The sequence below is a fragment of the Symsagittifera roscoffensis genome, chromosome 6 (assembly GCF_963678635.1).
Source record: "Symsagittifera roscoffensis chromosome 6, txSymRosc1.1, whole genome shotgun sequence".
NCBI classification, from domain to species: domain Eukaryota; kingdom Metazoa; phylum Xenacoelomorpha; order Acoela; family Convolutidae; genus Symsagittifera; species Symsagittifera roscoffensis.
Genome location: NC_087067.1, coordinates 31,243,008 through 31,257,591, shown reverse-complemented (window position 1 = coordinate 31,257,591; position 14,584 = coordinate 31,243,008). Strand labels below are relative to the sequence as shown.

The 14,584-nt window shown below is 31.9% G+C and overlaps 2 protein-coding genes across 7 annotated transcripts in view; both read right to left on the bottom strand.

Annotated features, from left to right (window-relative positions):
• The window catches only part of LOC134848906 (protein patched homolog 1-like), a 34,800-nt gene extending 27,086 nt beyond the window's left edge, over window positions 1-7,714 (bottom strand). Inside the window, exons 1-3 of one of the 6 annotated variants that reach the window (XM_063866451.1) lie at window positions 7,515-7,714; window positions 512-868; window positions 52-189 (exon numbers count right to left, since the gene is read on the bottom strand). In XM_063866451.1, the coding sequence (XP_063722521.1) occupies window positions 52-189; window positions 512-840 (467 nt within the window). In that variant the 5' untranslated portion in view covers window positions 841-868; window positions 7,515-7,714. Of the gene's footprint in view, window positions 1-51; window positions 190-511; window positions 1,102-1,178; window positions 1,278-1,480; window positions 2,006-7,514 lie in introns of those variants that run through there. The other 5 variants (XM_063866449.1, XM_063866450.1, XM_063866452.1 and 2 more) reach the window with 5 other exon arrangements.
• LOC134848911 (protein SET-like) overlaps window positions 1-14,584 on the bottom strand; it is a 229,324-nt gene that overhangs the window by 194,924 nt on the left and 19,816 nt on the right. The window lies entirely within an intron of this gene.

Here is a 14,584-nt window from a genome sequence, read left to right as displayed (position 1 = left end):
CAACAAAATCAACTTTGCGGTGACGGTTCAAAAACGAATTTTGTAACACACCTGGAATCCTGTGGCACCCATAGTTTGGCGGCGTCTGTCTCCTCGTACCAGAAGTAATATCCAGGCAGGGGCAGGAGGAAGAAAGCCAGACCAATTAGAATTGCCGCCCAGGGATGCTTACCATTGAATACGCCAACCCTAAACGGCATCACTGAATATCTTTTCAAACCTCATTTTTTCTAAACCTTTATTTTCCACTGCACTCCTTCCATCCCATTTCTCACAATTGTCTCTGCATATTGTGAATAATTTAGAATAATCGGATTACAAAAGGCATGTTATAAACTAATCTCAAAATCATGAACATAACGAATTTTTCTTCGAAGTGCGAGCTTGCAAATTTAAATTATTTTTTATTTTCACTGCAATTATTTTTTTGATTGTGTTTAGCTTTATTTTCAATCTTTTGAAACTAAATTTTTGATGAATTTTTAGGAATAACAATTTTAAAACAATTTACTTGAAAAAGAAGGCTTCGATTTTGCTCGTTATGAAGTTGCTGCAATTTTCTAAGCAGGCGCAATTGCATGCATTGCACGAGTCATCCACTTCGTCTTCGTTCTCTGCGCTTTTTTCAGCTTCCGTTGCTTTTCCATTTAAAACCGAATGACCATTTTGGTTTAATGGTTTGTTTTCATTCGCTGATTTGTTTTGGCGCGATGGAGGATCTGCTGTCTGGTCCTCCCGAGGAGTTTGGGACGAGGGAGATTCTGCTTTCTGTTCCTCCCGAGGAGTTTGGTTCGAATCCACCTCGGGCCAGCCATTCTCATCGGTAGGAGTATTAGACATTATAAAGCACTGGGTAAGATTTGATCACCTAATAAATTTTACCGTGTAAATGAAAAGAAAACGTTAAAACGCGAAGTTTTCTAGTTTAATTACTTGAGTATTGTTGGTTCAGTTTGGTTTATTAAATCTCCGAAGCTTTTAACCATAGTTTCTAATTTTAACAACAAACACGCATTTAAAAATACCATTTGATTAGTTTACGCATATCTATACATATGATCGCGTTTAGTTAAATAATTAACTAAACCTTTGATTAATTGATTAACACACAATTTGAAGCTGGCTTGAATACAGCTGAGACTTGTTTGAATCTTGAATCTAGCTCGAAAAAAACGTACCTGTGTACAGAAAAAAAATTACGTGTATAGTAAATGCCAGACTCTTGATTCTACCGCACATAAAACGATACCATTTGTCAAAAAGATGCATCAGCTCTGAGTGCGTTTTTTTGCTCTCTAATTTTTCATATAAAAAGACAATAAAGCAAATTTTGTTTGCATGTATAAAGAAATAGATACTGGTTTTGCTTACCACTACTCGAACTCACCTAGCTAAATAACAGCCAGCCAAGCATATTTTTTACCTAGTGCAAGCAAACCAAAGATTTTACTGCCAAAACAGAGAAAAACTCAATGCATACCTGTTGTTTTTCACATGTTTGGCTGATCAAAGTCTTTTTGTTGCCAAAGATTAGATGAGCCCAATCAAAATAGCAATTTCCAAAATAACGGGCAAAATATTTGAGTTTTACAGGACGCTAATCTTCAGTTCCGAAAGCAGGAAGGACAAAAAAGGTTCCGAAAAAAATCGTTTTGTTCCTGATGATAAAAGAATCAAAGCATTTGAAGTTAGTTCCCCGCGGAGCAAATGGACAAAAAGCTTTTGTAACTCTAAACCATTTATTAAAAGATTAAACTGTCAAATGCTACCGCAAGTGTAATTTAATAAGCTTCCTCAGATTAAGAAAAACCAAGTAATCAGTTTCGAATCTCAAACGATAAAAAGCGGACTCTACTCTCATAAAACTAGGAAAAATCTTCTCTTTCCTCTTTTTCGTTTTTTTTTACAACACCGTTTAATTTGAAATGAGCGTAAGAGGAAATAAAAACACGCGTGGAGTAATTCCAAAGTCTTATTTGAAAACGGTTTGGTATGTTTGCTGCAAACCAACAAAAAGAAAAAAAGAAACGTCTAAAAATTCGTTTCCATAGCCTCAGTTTGCCATATGTTTACAATAACTTATTCACTACCAAGCTCACAGTGTTAATGATTATCCAAACACAATATCCATAATGGCCTTTTTTGAAATAATAGTCAATATCTGACGTCGACGTCACAAAAAAGAGATGAAAGGCGCCATTTGTTTTGCTTTGCTGAAAGTGCCTATTTTATTATGGCTCGAACACAACAAAATTAACCTGGATCTGTCTGGAAATGATTGATCAAGACAAAGTCTGGAATATGTGCAGATGTGAATATAGGAAGCTCTGTCTCCTAACCAAAACACTATAAAGACAATATGACTCTTTTTCCTCCTGGCTAGCAAACAATTAAAGAAAAATTTTGTCGCTTTTAACTTTAAAACTCAATTTCGTTTAAAAAGCAAAAACTTCAAACCGTTTTTAAACAACTGAAGAAACTTTTGGGTAATCACATTTAAAGCGTTCAACTATGATGTTTTTCGACCCCATCTGACGTTTTTTGCTGAAGGAATATTGAAATTCAAAATCACCTCCCATTTTGTGGTTGGAACAGCAAGATAGTTCAGAAAACCGAGACATGTCAAGTTTTAACTGAGCAGTGGGAAAAATACTCGTTTGAACAGGAACGGGCAGATTTTTTTCGGTCGAGAACTTCAAAACAGATGAAACGTACCCGATTATGGTCGGGCAACATAGTTAGGACATGCCAAATTTTGGTCAAACTAATCGAAACATTAAAGTTGGGCTGAGCAAACTCGAACAAACTGTTCCTCGGCCAAGACAGTCAAATTATACTGATAAATCATCCGAATAACAAAATTCTGAATGTTTTTCAATTTATGAGATATGCTTGATATTTTTTGTTTCAAATGAAAAACTAATACAGTTTTTTCTCAAAGAAAACTGTCTCAATAAACTAGCCTTTGTTCGCCTCTAGAATCAGTGTTAAGGTAAAATTAACTGTTATTGCAACGCGAAGCCGACGATGGACCAATGAGTTTGTCACTTGAACCAAGAGAGAACCAATTTTTTAATAAAAAAAATTTCACACGCATCAGAACCGAATCTACAGTAGATAGAAAAAATATCGAGAGTTGCAAAAAATTATACACACTAGTTTCCGAAAAAGACAAATGCTTCGCTTTAAAATAACTTGTATACAATTTCCAGTTTATCAAGTTTATCAGACAAAAAAGCCACCTAAAACTGGGTAGGATCTGATACAAGGGCGGATATAGGATCTTTTCGAGGGACGCGGATTTTCAAAAAAATATCCAAAATTTTGTCGACATTTGTTTTAGGTCGACCAAATTGATTTTCTGAGCTCTTATAAATCACTATAAAGACCCCATTTTGACCAGGCCAAATTTAGAGAGCTTCGACGCCTAAGTATGGTATTTTTCATGAACCAAAACTCGCGTTTGCTTTTTTGCAATCTGTTTTTTTTTTTTTTAAATTTTCATGGCAGATGTTTTTTGAAAAAGAAAAATTTGAAAAATGGTCTTGAGCTTAATCAAAAATTGACGTCTCTAATTTACTGTGCTGATTCAATTTATTTCGACGAAACCAACAAAATTTGAAACTTCCAACACATTGTTTTAAAATTGGGTTGAGATTAGACAAAAACAGACGATAACAAAATTTCACTAGTAGAAGTAGTTCACTAAAAAAATTTTTGATAGAGCTTCCAAAACTCAGATCCAAAACTGTACCCCAAAAAAGGTTCATTTTGGCTTGTTTAAGTTAATCAAGATTTGCGCGAAAACTAACTAAAAATTTGACGAGAAAAATTTCTCAAAAGAAATCTTTTACTTTTTACAAATTTCTAAAATCAGAATAGATGAATATTACTTTGCTTGATAGCCAATTTTTTTTTTGAAATATAAAAAACCCAAAATCTTTAAAAACGATTTTCAAACGTTTTGCGCAAAGTTTGAAGGCTTCATTTTTATAAAATTTCGTTAAGCTGTGTAAGAGGTTTCTTTTGACTTGAGTTTCTTTTCAATTGGTTGTTGTTCCAGAGTAATTCTTGATTACCAACAAAATGACCCAATTTTGTGATAAAATTTTGTTGCGAGTTTTGAAAATCAAATTGCACCATAATATTTTCGAAGAAATTTTTACAACTTTTGTTCTCTTCACTTTTTGTCAATTTTATCCCAATATGAGAGAAACGCATTCAAAACTTTTAATGTTAATTGTTTTTTCCGGTAATTTTAGACCAGCAGTGTAGCTTTTAACAAAAATATCGGACAACGTATTAAATTAATGAAATAGTTCTGACCTTCAAATTTAATTTAAATCAAAAAAAGTTTTTTGAAGTTTCGCGTTCGCCATTTTGTAGGCTTTTTTGAGTTTTTGCTCTCAAAAATGTATAGCAAAGCTTTTTTTTATGACAAAATTGTCCAATTGTGCTCATGAAACAAGGAAATAATGAAATTCTCCAAAAAATTGCAATCAATTTGTTTTGCTCTTTTTGTCAATTCAAATGCAGTTGTGAAAATTCGATTTCAGTTTTTACGCTATTTCACTGTCTCAAAGTCAGAATTATTTCAGATTTAAGACGTTGTCAAAGAAAATTGTTAAAAGCTATGTCGGACAACGTGTTAATCTTCTGAAACAATTTCGATTTTCAAGATGAAACTTATTAAAATAAAGAGAGTTTCAGAAAGTACAGTGCTGATTTAAATTATCCGGACAAAAACGATCAAAACTTTTCTCAATTTGATTTAAAATTAGACAATAAGTGAACGAACACAACTTGCTTAGCATTTCACTAGAATTAATATAGTGCAATTTTTTCTCCAAAATTCTCAACCAAAACTTGAACCCAAAAATGGGTCATTTTGGCTTTTTTCAATTAATCAAGAATTACTATATAAAACCCAAAATCTTTGATGAAAAAAAAAATTTTAAACAATTTATTCAAATTTTTGGAGATTTAACCTTGCTGAAATTTTGTTGGGCTGTGTATGAGGCTTCTTATGATATATATTTCTCATCAATTAACAAAGTAGTTGCAGCGTAATTCTTGATTATTTGAAAAAAACCAAAATGGTCCATTTTTGGGGTAAAACTTTGGTTGAGAATTTTGGAGAAAAAATTGCACCATATTGATTCTGGTGAAGTTCTAAGCAACTTTTGCTTGTTTTCTTCACTTAATGTCTAATTTTAACCCAAATTGAGAAAAACACGTTTGAAAATTCAAGTGCAAAAAAATTTTGCAAAAAAAGTTGCACTAAATTAATGTTACTGAAACTCCAAGCAAATTTTGTTTTCACCATTTTTTGTCTTCACATTTTTTGTCTATTTTGAAAAAAACGTGTTTTTAGTTTCAAGTTTTATTCGTTTTGTCCAGATAATTTAAATTAGCACTGCATAATTCTCTGCTTACGCATTGAAAAGCAGAAAGACGTTTTTTCAAATGTCAAATGAGCAAATTTTTGAACTAGTAAATTTTCAGAACCGCCTGTTTAAATTGATATCACTACACTTTGGAATTAACTAATGCAAAATGAGTAATTCAACCCTTCTTCCTTTTATTGTTAAGCACTCAGCGTTTGCCTAATCGTAGTTTTTTAAAATTAATGTGTTGTCTTTTATGGTTAAAAATTTTGGACATTTGGAATTCATGGATCTTGTATTTTACCTGGAAAGAACGGTCTAAAAGTCTTCCAATGAACATGCATAACAAAATTTAAAAAAATTGTTTTATGCTTTAATTTATCCGCAAGCAAGAGCTTCCTTTATTGTGTAGGTCATGCATTTTTTTTCTTCAACTTTTGAGATCTATTCAGCAGCTATCACTTCACTGTCAAAAAGGAAGATATTGATCATAAAAGGTTGAACAAGACTGCTCTCGTATCAGAGCGAAGCCCTGAATGTTCCGACTGTCTTTTAAGTTTTATGGAGCAGTAATAACATAAAAAAATTAAATGAAATAAAATAAAATGAAAAGTTTTTTTTCTAAAATTTGAAATTTTTTAAATGAAAATCATCACCCCCCACACGCCATATAAAGTACAAAAGGATAGATTTCGTTCCTTGAAACAAATCAATTAAGGCAAATAAGCTTCGTTCAACCAATTTGGAACGATTTCTAAGACGGATTAAAACTTCGCTTACGCGTTAATAGAGCGAAATATATCGCGCGTTAATTGTCCCAAATTGGTCAAAATGGCCAAAATGGCAATCTTTAAACCCTCATAGCCTCACGAAAAAAGATCACAGGTGAAATATCTTTTCAAATTTAAGCTCAAGGCAACAATACCTTTTGAATGATATATAAAAATTCCGTCAAAAATGGCTAGTTAAAAAGTCAAAATTTGTCTGAAGAAAAAAAAACCCACCCCGAGCACAAATATTCCGTTACTTTCGTATCAAAAGTCGGAACGATAATTATTCAGCTCACCGTCAAAATTGAGATCCTGGTAGGTTTGATAAACATCTGGACAAAATTAAACACAAAATTGGATTTTTATTTCCTTAACTGCTTGTTTCCAATGTACATTTTGGACAATATTTCCTTCGAAATTCAGTAAATTATTTAATTTGACCGAGAGCAAATGACCAGAGCTGCCATTTGTGAAAGTATCAAAAACTTATTTCAATTACTTACCAATGTAATCCGGGTCTGAAAATTCCAGTTTTTTTAATCTTTTTTCCTTAAATTTTTAGCGCTACGGGCAAATTTCTTGAAAAAAACGGTCAAATTGCCATTTTTGGGCCCTCTTTGGAAAATTACTGCACATTGGCCGCCCCTGCATGAACGTGTTCAAACAAGTTTTGCAGAAAGTTTCAAAAAGTAGAGTCATTACTTACAAAATTTAATCAATTTTCATGGATTTTATGTACAAAAAAAACATTATATTGAAAACAAAAATGGATTTTAATCGATTAAAATGGATTTTTATTTTTTAAAATAATCGATTAAACTGGATTAAAAATCAATTACGTTTTCGAATTTTGCCATAATAATCGATTATATAGACAAAATTTTTAGTCAATAAAAGTCCATTATAATCGATTTTTATCCATGAAACATCGGTGCGGGCCGCTTTGTCGAAAAGGAGCTATCTCCGCTGTAAAACTATATGCTCAGATGAGGAAAAGTGACTTTTTCAGACCCACATTGAAATGTATAGTAATTGAAACGAAAAACTGATAAATCATTAGGGGTAGTTTTGAATATTTGCTCTTGGCTCTAGGATTGGTCCATGCAAAAATCCTTGCTAAATTTGAAATTCGATGTTAATGTTGTCCAAAATGGACTTTTAAACCAAGAATTTCAGAGAGTAAAAACCTGATTTTGCGCGCAATTTTTAAACTAGTGTATAAAACAAATTTCCATAAGATCGATTTCAGTCTGCAATTGGTAAACTTTAGTTACGAAGATTTCACGCTAAATGTGACATTTATTTTGCCCATTTTTAGATATAAGCTGAATAAAAAGATGTCAAAACTTAATCATACATTTTGAAGAATTGAAGAGTGGTAGAGCTTGTCAGATATTGCGAAAAGATTCATTTAGGGTGCTTTGTTCTAGGTTATTTAGATTTCTAGGATGCTTTGTTCGTTTGAAAGAATAATAGTAACAAAATTCTGAGCTTGGATTATTGTACTGTGAAATTGAACGCCGTTTTTATACCTCAGCTATAGTTTAACTGGTTGTTAAAAAACAGTAGCAAAAAGAAAAAAGGAATGCTTCGCTAACCATTGAAGCCTTGTTTAACGTGGGCTGATAAGAATTTGGTGCTTACATATTTTGCTGAGATTTGGATGGAGAAGTCTATATGAAGCTGATTGAAACGTTCATTAGGTATATCATTCAATCGTAAAATTGAAAGTTAGACGAGAATATATGAAGGGCATGCAAAAAAAATTGGTCTGTAAATAACTGATTGATTTAAGCATGCGAAGTCTTTTCTGTTATACAGCCCACTGGCAAATCTTATACTGGCAAATCTTATACTGGCAAATCTTATACTGGCAAATCTTTTTTTAAATCTTATTTTCAATACCGTTTGGACCGGGTGTGATTAATTTTAACCATTTCTGATCCGAGCTTTATAAAGTAAGTTATCAAATTTGGGCCGTATAACTGAAAAAGCCCAAGAGGGGGAACGCTGTAAAATTCGCCGTTAGCAGAAAGCGACGAAAAACAGAACGCATAAAATAAATTCAAAACGATCCAAAACGTATTCGCTCCAAATTGGTAAGTTGATTTAAAAAGATATTTGCTTGGCCGTTTTTTAAAACTTGCCCTTAATTAAAATCTTTTTTAGACAAAGTTCGGATCTACAGTGCTGATTTAAATTATCCGGACAAAACGAACAAAACTTGAATTTTCAAACTCGTTTTTCTTAAATTGGGTTAAGATTAGACAAAAAATGAAGAGAACAAAAGTTGCTTAAAATTTTGTCAAAATTAATATGGTGCTATTTTTTCTCCGAAATTCTCAACGAAAATTTTACCCCAAAAATGGGTCATTTTGGCTTTTTTCAATTTATCAAGAATTACGCTGAAACTACTTTCTTAATTGATAAGCAAAATTATATCACAGGAAGCCTCTTACGCAGCTCAACAAAGTTTAAGGAGGGTTAAAACTCCAAAAATTTGCGCAAATTGTTTAAAATTTATTTTTAAACAGAACTTCTGGGTTTTATAGTAAAAATCACATTTATTGACTATCAAAAGAAAATTTTTTCTCTTATACTGGTTTTTGGAGATTTAACCCTTCTTAAACTTTGTTGAGCTGCGTAAGAGGCTTCCTGTGATATAATTTTGCTTATCAATTAAGAAAGTAGTTTCAGCGTAATTCTTGATAAATTGAAAAAAGCCAAAATGACCCATTTTTGGGGTAAAATTTTCGTTGAGAATTTCGGAGAAAAAATGGCACCATATTAATTTTGGTGAAAATCTAAGCAACTTTTGTTCTCTTCACTTTTTGTCTAATCTTAACCCAATTTGAGAAAAACGCGTTTGAAAATTCAAATTTTGTTCGTTTTGTCCGGATAATTTAAATCAGCACTGTACTAAACAATCCCATTAGCATTAGAGTTTTGTATTGAGACTTGTATTTTGCTGCATTCTGATTGGTCGAAAATTCGGCGGAGAAAAGACTAATAGGAGGAGATTCTTATCTGGATCCAAAAGCTTTTGTTGCGAGCTTTTCTAAAACAAAGAACAAGCATGCAATTCGAAAATACTGACCAAGTGTTTTCGTTTATAGTTTTGCTTAAACAAAACTAAATTTTAATGAAAAATGAAAAGAAAAAACTATCCAAGAATCACAGGTGAAAATAAGCAGCGGTTATATTTATTTATCTTGACAAAACGAAAGAATCTTGAATTTGGGAACACGCTTTTCGACGCAAATTGCACACACCGTTATAGATAGTTTACATCAGTATTGTGGGTCAATTGATCTTTTTAGGTAACCTTGTCTGTCCGAATTTTTTGACATTAATTATTCAACATGTCAAAAAATAAGATGCATGTATAAGCGGTATAACCTCTTTAAAAAAAATTTTTCGTAATAAAGTTATCTTATTTAAGGAAGCGAGGTCTTACCAGATTTATAAATACAAATATTTCAATCAAAAATGGAACCATTCTGATAAACTTAAACTTTTCATAATCGAGCCTTGTAGTCTAATTTCAAAATATCCAGAAAGAAAAATTGTCTTCGAACACAGACCGCAATCTAAAACGCAGAACGATTCGTTAGTTCTTAAGAAGTTTATTGGACAACGTCGTGAATTTTTGAAAAATATCTGAACTCCAAGTAAATTTCATTAAAGTTAGTCATTTAAGTTCAGTGTTTGCCTTTTTGTCGTTAAAATTTTGCTCGAACAAGCATTCTTGAAAGAAAAATAATTCGAAGAATCTGCCTTGCATTTGTTCAGTAGCAATTCAATGCAATTAAAATATAGAAAAAACAGAACTTTTGAACAAATGTCAAAACGAAATATAGAAAGCTGCAATAATTTTGGATAGACCGAAGTAAATGAAAAGAGCAATCTTCCAATTTTGAGCAGTCTATCCATGTAATTTTGAAAATTTTGGTGATTCATGTATTTTGCCCCAAAACTGTATTATTGTCCAGTAAATATTATCATTGATTTTTTCTTTTCTCGTGAAACACATAGCGAAGTCTCTTCAAAATTTTATTGAAAATTAACATTAAAAAAAGTAGCAATACAGGGCCAAACTTTGCTCCGGATAGGCGCTCAGTTTGGTATCTTTAGGTCACTGGAGTCCAGAGATAATTCTATGAATGTAGTCTAATATGTAGGTGGAAGGTGGATTCTACCTACAAAATTTCCTTTGATTCCGCGCACAAATAATTATAACTTAACTTTTGTCGGCACATTAGTTTTATTGCGGATTCGGCAACGAGCGAATATAGCTAGTGGTTCTGAATTTCACTAATATTAGCGGGTTCCGCAAATAGAAGTGGTTTTCGCATATTTAACTGACTTCCGCTTAAAGTTTGCGGATTTCAATTTAATTTGCCGAATCCACTTACAATTTGCGAGTTCAACATGCAGTTGCGAATTCCACGACAGCCTAATTTAACTAAACACATACTACTATTTGACTGTGGATTCCACAAACTGTTCCCAATTCCCGAAGTTTTGGGAATAATCAAAAGTGCGTGTATTTGTTTTGATTTTTAGCAATACAGTGTCTTAGCTCTATTTCCATGGAATTCAAACAGCAAAGATGATCAAACAAAAATAGCAATGTAGCGGGTTCCCCGACAATTTAGTTTTTACCTTGTCGCGGAAGCCACTTAAAATTTACAAAATACACAGTTTTATAAAGAAATGTAAAAATTATTGCACTAAAAGTATTTATATTTACTTTTATAAGTACAAAAGACCATTACATTCAGAAAAGTATTTTAGAACACTTTCCCATCTTTTTTTTTTGCAGAAACAAACTTCAAGCATTTATTCAAAATTCAGATCAACTGAAAAATTATACTTTTTAAAAAACGATTCCGTTGTTCTGAATTATCAGCTGTTTTATGCGATGAAAGCAAAAAAATAATAATACAAAACTATTTTACTGTATAAAAAAACTTGAAAAAGCAAAAAACGACCATTTTTTTGAATTGCCCGTTTTTGCGCGTTATGAACCTCATTCTTGCAATTGAAAATCGATTTTCCGCAATGCGTAGTTTAAATATGTCATACAAAATAACTTTATCACATTTCCCAAAAAGAAATTACATTTAAACAGTGAAAATAAAAAGTGCCTCTAAAGAAAAACGTTTTGTAGGTTTATAAATCATAAAAGCTCAATACAATTTTGTGGCAAACCTCGGAACACATTTTGAGACGTGCGGTTTTGATGTTTGAGTGACTGATCAGCATCCTTGATTTTGGCGGTTTTTATGGCTGAATTTCGACTACACAGTGTCTTTTTTTGAGAGTAACACAGGATCATATCCAAGGTTTAGCAGGATCGTTTGCTCTATCGGCGGAATTTGCTGTAAGGCTGGTTAAGTTTTAGACGCAAAGAGGCCTTGAATTGAGAAAAACTGATCTGCGCTCAACAAAATTGTGAACTATAGGTGACATAGAAAATCAAATGTTTCTAGGACAGGTTGGATGGCGTTTGATATATCCTCTGAATTCACAATTAGTTGTTTAATCTGGAACAAAACTGCTCGCATATCAGAGCAAGGCCCTGAATGTTTCGAATACCCAGTAATCGATATCGAATAACTTTGGGAAAATAAAATTTTGAAAATATAAAAACTTTGGACAATATCAACAATCAAGTGTGAAAATTTGAGTAGTAAGAAATTAATGCGACCGATTTGCTAGCCTCAATTCAATTTGGAACAATTTTGTTGTGCGGTATAAATCGACACTCATGAATAAATCGCGTTACGCTCTCAGCCTTATGAATTAATTTCCTTAAAGCGCATAAAGTAGTCCAAAACTTGGTCGAAATTGCAATTTACAGAAACTCCCAGGAATTTACAAAAACAATTGGAGATTTGGGGAACATTTTTGTTAAAATCTATGATTTCGATCGCCGAAAATTGACTGAACAAAAAAAAACCTCGCCAAACACAAATTTTTCCTTTTTCTTCGAACGTCAGATCGAAGAAAGCAATTAACCAGCTTAGCCGAATTCACTAGCAGACATTCCTGATTTGCCGCATACTTTTGAGAGATAGCTATCGCAGCCAGGAGGATAAGATTGCTATAATATTGAATTTGACGTAGAAGTTTTCCAATCGTTGCTTCTTATTTTTCAAATGTATAAAAAAATGAAACGAACAGTGAGATTATTGTAAAATTTTTTAATGCGTCTGGTAGCTTGTTTTGTTTCCAGACAGATTTCGACTTTTCAACTAGCAGTTTTTGACAAGATTCTTAATACAGTTTAAAGATCCTAATGATCAGGTCTCTCATCAAAAAGATAATGGGAAAATTTTTGCCCCAAATTCTTGATGCTAAAATTGTATCGCAAATCATACATGCCTCGCAAGCGTTACTTGAAAAAGAGGAAAAATAAATCCTAAAGCTTTAACTGTATGTTTCATGTTACCCAATTTCTCAATCATTTCTTCTGCAGGCGCTAATTTCTAGAAAAAATCTTATTAAGTCGAACTGTGAGCAGCATTGAATCGTAGCCGAAATAATCGAATCGTCTCATGCTACTAAAAAGAGAAAATAATAGATTATAATGGATTTTTTTTGTCATTCTCCATAAATTTGAAAAAGGATTGATTATAATTGATTAAAAATGGATTTTAATGTTACTATTTTTCGAAACAATAAAACTCAATAAAACAACAATAAAATTGTTTATAATCAATTATTTTTTGAATTTTTTTCTCAAATTTAATTGACTATAATACATTATAACGGATTATAGTCCATTATTATTCAACAATTCTGTCATCGCTTCATTTCGTTTTATTTTTGTTTTGTTTTGTGCGCTTTTCAGTTGGTTACCGAACTAAAAGAAACTGTAATTTTGTACTTATAGCCAGGGGCGGTTTTTTTTTGTTTTTTTTTTTTGGGGGGGGGGGGGGGGGGGGGGGGAGGAGCCGGGGTTTCCTCTTTTGAACTATCTTGAGATATCCATTTTGGTGACTGAGCCTAAAATCTCTTTAAAGGCGCCTTTGGTGCCAAAACATACTAATTTTGAGGGGCGAACGCACCACAAAAGCGCAATTTTTAGATCAAAATTTTCCAAAAATTGTCTAAAAACGCCTTTTTTGGCCTGTTTTTTCATTTCATAATTTTGCCCGCGGCGCAGAAAATTTGATCAAAATAGTAAAATAGTCCTTATAGTGAGATAGGAAAGCTCATAAAATCAATTCGGTCAACCTATAAAAAAGGTCGACCAATTTTTTTTGAAAATCCGCCCACCTCAACCGAGAAAGTCCTAGATCCGCCCCTGCTTATAGCTTAAATTTATATTAAATTTGATTTTTACCGGATAGCTAAATTATGATCCATTATAATTTTTTTTGTGAGATAATATTTTGATAGAAAAAGGGATTATAATCTATTATAATAGATTATAAGAGATTTTCGTAAGAATTATAATCAATTATAATTGATTATAATTTATTAAAATGTCACCAAAAATTTTATCATTATAATGGATTATAAATCAGTTAAACATCTAAAATTGGCGCTTATAATGAACTCTAATTTTGCTAAAAGTACGATTATAATTATAATAAAATCGATTATTTTCTCTTTTTACTGAGTGCGGGAATGGTTAAGAAATAGGGTAAAATGAATTTTGTGAGATAATTTTTTGATAGAAAAAGGGATTATAATCTATTATAATAGATTATAAGAGATTTTCGTAAGAATTATAATCAATTATAATTGATTATAATTTATTAAAATGTCACCAAAAATTTTATCATTATAATGGATTATAAATCAGTTATCAGATTATAAATCAGATAGAAAAAGGGATTATAATCTATTATAATAGATTATAAGAGATTTTCGTAAGAATTATAATCAATTATAATTGATTATAATTTATTAAAATGTCACCAAAAATTTTATCATTATAATGGATTATAAATCAGTTAAACATCTAAAATTGGCGCTTATAATGAACTCTAATTTTGCTAAAAGTACGATTATAATTATAATAAAATCGATTATTTTCTCTTTTTACTGAGTGCGGGAATGGTTAAGAAATAGGGTAAAATGAAACCAAAATTTGAAGCTTAAGCACTTTTTCTCTCTTTTTCGTGTAAAATTTTTGCCAGTGCTAGATAAACGTTGGTTCGGTGTGATTTCACCTGGTGCAAAATCAATCCTAGCATAACTGCACAGCTAATTTACTCGCGCGCAATACTGAGAATTAAATTTTGTAATTTTGAGAATTGTATTTGATTTAATCCGTTTTCAGCTACTGAATGGTATAATGTCTACCCTATAATCGACTTTAATTGTTCGCCAGACGTTACTTGAAATGAGAATTCTCAAAAAAACTTTTGATTAATGTTTGCAGTTTTCGCGACTGGTGATATTTCGAAG